Here is a 3,714-nt window from a genome sequence, read left to right as displayed (position 1 = left end):
ACGATGAAGAGGTGGGGCGGGGGGCGGGGGGGAGGATGGGTGGGGGGTGGGGGGGGGAAGAAAATGGTGCGCGTGGGTTTCGTTTTTATCGTGGAGTTTGTGTCTTACGTGGTGGAGACGTGTGGATGCATACCCAAATAGCGACACATGCACCCCCGGTCCCCCCCACCTCCGCCCCCTCCGGATAGAGATATCCGCGGCTTTCTAAACCTAAGCCGGCCATTGAAAACTCGAAAACTCGAAAAAGGGCACACTTAGCGATGTGGTCGATGTGGGGAAGGTGTAGACAAAACCACACAACGTTAGCCTCACCGGAGTCGTAAAAAAACGGACAGACGACGTTCTCAGTGGCATGCAGCCAAGCGGAAGCCAACCTGAGGGGGCGGATGATGCACGCGGGAGGGGAGAGGGGGTAACTTGTGGTGGTTGGGGGTTGGGTGGTTGGAGGGTTGGTTGACGCCATGGGGGAGGGGGAGGGGGGAAAATGGGTGGGTTTGGCGCCGGGCGCTGCGTGGGGGTCGGGTGAGGTTTTTGCCGTGTTCATGTGTATGTCTGTGCTGCCTGTGTATCTGTGCGTGTGTATGCATGTATGTAGGTATGCGTGCGTGTATATTTGTATCTATGTGTGTGTCTTTTTCTGTCAGCTGTTCGCCTCCGCCTACGCCTACGCGCATGTACCGGCTGAACGTGTCGTACATCCAAATTCAGGTGTCGTGCATCGTGGCCAAGAGCTTGTGGATCGCGGTGGTGAGCGGCGTTGCGAGTGCGGCAGCCATGTTCGCCGGCGCGGAGGCCATCGTGGCGAGTGAGTACCGGGGTCGCAGTACCACCGGGGTGAAAGAATTGGTTATTCAGAAATTCCTTTTCATCCTCTTTTCATTTTTTTGGAAATTCCGCATTCTGTTTTATTTTCTTCTTTTTGTCGTACAGTCGTGGAAAATTTTCCTTCCGCTAATCGTATTTTTAACTCTTTGCCGGAGGGATCACTTTGCGTCACTTTGGTGATTTAGCTTAAAAAGGAAATAATGTTAATAATGTAATGATGTCGGCGATGACGTGGCTCCTAAGACCCCAAGTTCCCCCTTCCCAGGCATCGTGAGCGCCTCTTCAACACCCCCTCAACCTCCCAACACAGTGTCTCTCCCCCAGCACCGCACCGCACTGACCCATGGGTCCTGGCTGGCTTAACACCGCTCTCCTCGCCTCTCCTCGCCTCGCCTGTTTTCTCCCCCCAATATAATACACACACACACACACAACGCGCAGTGTTGAAGCCCCCCGAGGCAGCTGTGGCCGCCTTCGCAATCGACTACATCAGGGTGGGTGGGTGGGTGTGGATCTCGGGTATTGCATTGGGGGTGTGGTTGCCACGATTGTCTATGTATGTATGTATGTATGTATGTATGTATGTATGTTTGCATGCATTTATGTGTGGGTGGGTGGGTATTATGTTGCGGATCAACGGGTCGATGTTAGAGGTAGATGGGTGGCTGCCTCCCGAGTCAACCACCTGCTATCCGAACGCCATGAAGCTACCCCCCCCCCCCGGTACATAAAGCCCTAAAACCCCAATTGTTCTGCCCCCTACCCTTTTTCCCCCCCAATAAAAACACAAATACACGCACGCACGCACGGACACGCACACGGGACCTCTTGGCGACCAGGTCCGTTCCCTGGCCATCCCCGCGGTGCTGCTGGGTTTCGTGGCTACTGCCGTATTCCGGGGTTTCAAAGACACGCGGACACCCCTATTTGGCGCCCTCGTGTCCGCGGCGGTTAGCCTGGGACTCAACGTGCTGTTCCTGTACGGTAAGCCACGTACGACACGATATCCGAAAACGTATAGAATTACTGACTTGGTCTTCCGTACCGTCGTAAAGCGTTGAGGACAGGGCAGGGTACCGTCACGGGATTGGTCATCTTGAAGGGCGGGGGGTTGGGGGGTTGGGTCGTGTTTTTTGTACCGCATTGCCCTCACCTCCCTCACCTCCCTCCCTCCCTATATCTCTCTCTCCCCTCCAAACCCACCAAACCCCCTTCACGCCCACTCCCCACTCCCCCCCTTTTTTCCAGTCCTCCGCCTGGGGGTGGTCGGCAGCGCTGTGGCCACTGCTGCCGCCCAGATCGTGTCGTGCTGCCTGCTGCTGGGGGCGCTGTTCGCCAAGGGACGAGGGGGGGGCGGGGGAGGGGGAGTTGTGGTCCAGGCGAGACACCTGCGGCGACCGCCCCCGCTGTCGGTTATGGTGCCCACGTTAAAGCTCGGGGCGGTGCTGGGGGCGCGGAACATCATCTCGTTTGGTAGGTTTGATTTTGTAGCTGAGGGGAAATGTTTGGGGTGTGCATGGGACGGGTTTTGGGGGAGGGGGAGACGAGTCGCATTTTTCTCTCTGTGTGTGTATGTGTTGTGCTGTGTGTGCAGGAGCGTGTTTTCCGCATCCTCGCCTGCCGTGGGTGTTTTTATTCCTCACTCGGGCACCCCCTTCCCCCGAATGCTTCCCGCCGGGTCACCCCCCGGGGGGGACTGTGGGTGTTTTGTGGGCTGTCTGTCTGTCTGTCTGTCTGTCTATCATGCTGCCCTGTTTGGATCTGGGGGCCCGTCCCTCCCTCCATCGTGAATTGCTTTGTCGTTGATTGTCACGAATAATTTTCTTTTACTACTATTACTAATTGGGTAAGATTTACTTTAATGTTGTGTGTGTGTCCTGATCAGGCATGGTGATTTACGCCTCCGCACTGTCGATCCGGATGGGCTCCACCTACCAGGCGTCCTTCGAGGTCATAAGACAGGTACGTGTGTGTTTGTATGTGTGTGGGGGAAGGGGGGGTATGTATGTATGTATGTATGTATGTATGTATGTATGTATATGTCGATACAGTGTGTACGTAGATACCGGAACTGGGCCCCGCTCCCCTTCCCCCCTAGGGCTGCACCTCCGACCTTCCCACCGGGTGAACCACGACTGCCCTTCCAGCATCCCCCCAAACATGGTCACATACACCACACACATGGCCACATGGCCACATGGCCACATTTTTTCTTCCCCCCTTCCCCCCTTCCTCGCTCTTGGTTCGTCTTCACCCCTTACCCTTACCCCCCTTACCCCCTTACCCCGTCCCCCAGATTTGGCTGTTGGCCATTCAGTTCTTCGAGTGCCTGAATGTGGCGACACAGGCGCTGTGTGCCACCTACCTGGGGCAGGAGGTGCGTGTGTGTGCGTGTGTGTATGGGATGGGGGGGAAATGGGAGGGAGGGGTGGAGGGGAGGGTGAAGAGGAAGAATAGAAACCCTCCTATAAGATAAAGAAAGACAAGGGTTGCCTGTTATGGCAAGCAGAGGGAGGGTGGGCTCTACAAAAAGTTTGCCTGCTTGTTGCTAAAGCACGTGATCGCTTTTGTTCATGAAATTAAGCTTGGGGGCATTATTGGCTGCTTAGAAACGCAAGGTGTTGCTGCTAATCGTGATGGCGTGTGAGCCACACGCAGCGGTCCACAGAACGCAAAAGCCCAAATGATGTTTCGACATGGACACATGCAGATAGTTGGATTCTGGGCGCGTACATCTCTAGCGGACGATTTAACCGTATTTTGACATCTTAGACAAGATGAGGGAACCCGCGGGCTTGCATGAGGCGATGCTACTGCTGCTAACTTACTTCTGCTTTTACTGCATGACTGATACTGCTGATACTGTTAATGCTATTGTGCAACCTCCCC

General features: G+C 55.3%; 1 protein-coding gene across 1 annotated transcript in view; it reads left to right on the top strand.

Moving 5' to 3' along the window:
• The window catches only part of VOLCADRAFT_91656 (uncharacterized protein), a gene marked incomplete at both ends in the record, with an annotated part of 6,631 nt that overhangs the window by 791 nt on the left and 2,126 nt on the right, over window positions 1–3,714 (top strand). The window contains 6 exons of the mRNA XM_002951179.1: window positions 596–805; window positions 1,267–1,319; window positions 1,665–1,809; window positions 2,074–2,298; window positions 2,711–2,787; window positions 3,122–3,202. Of these exons, the coding sequence (XP_002951225.1) occupies window positions 596–805; window positions 1,267–1,319; window positions 1,665–1,809; window positions 2,074–2,298; window positions 2,711–2,787; window positions 3,122–3,202 (791 nt within the window). The remainder of the gene's footprint in view (window positions 1–595; window positions 806–1,266; window positions 1,320–1,664; window positions 1,810–2,073; window positions 2,299–2,710; window positions 2,788–3,121; window positions 3,203–3,714) is intronic.

Source organism: Volvox carteri, assembly GCF_000143455.1.
Source record: "Volvox carteri f. nagariensis unplaced genomic scaffold VOLCAscaffold_22, whole genome shotgun sequence".
Lineage (NCBI taxonomy): Eukaryota > Viridiplantae > Chlorophyta > Chlorophyceae > Chlamydomonadales > Volvocaceae > Volvox > Volvox carteri.
This window is presented reverse-complemented; position numbering and strand designations above follow the sequence as displayed.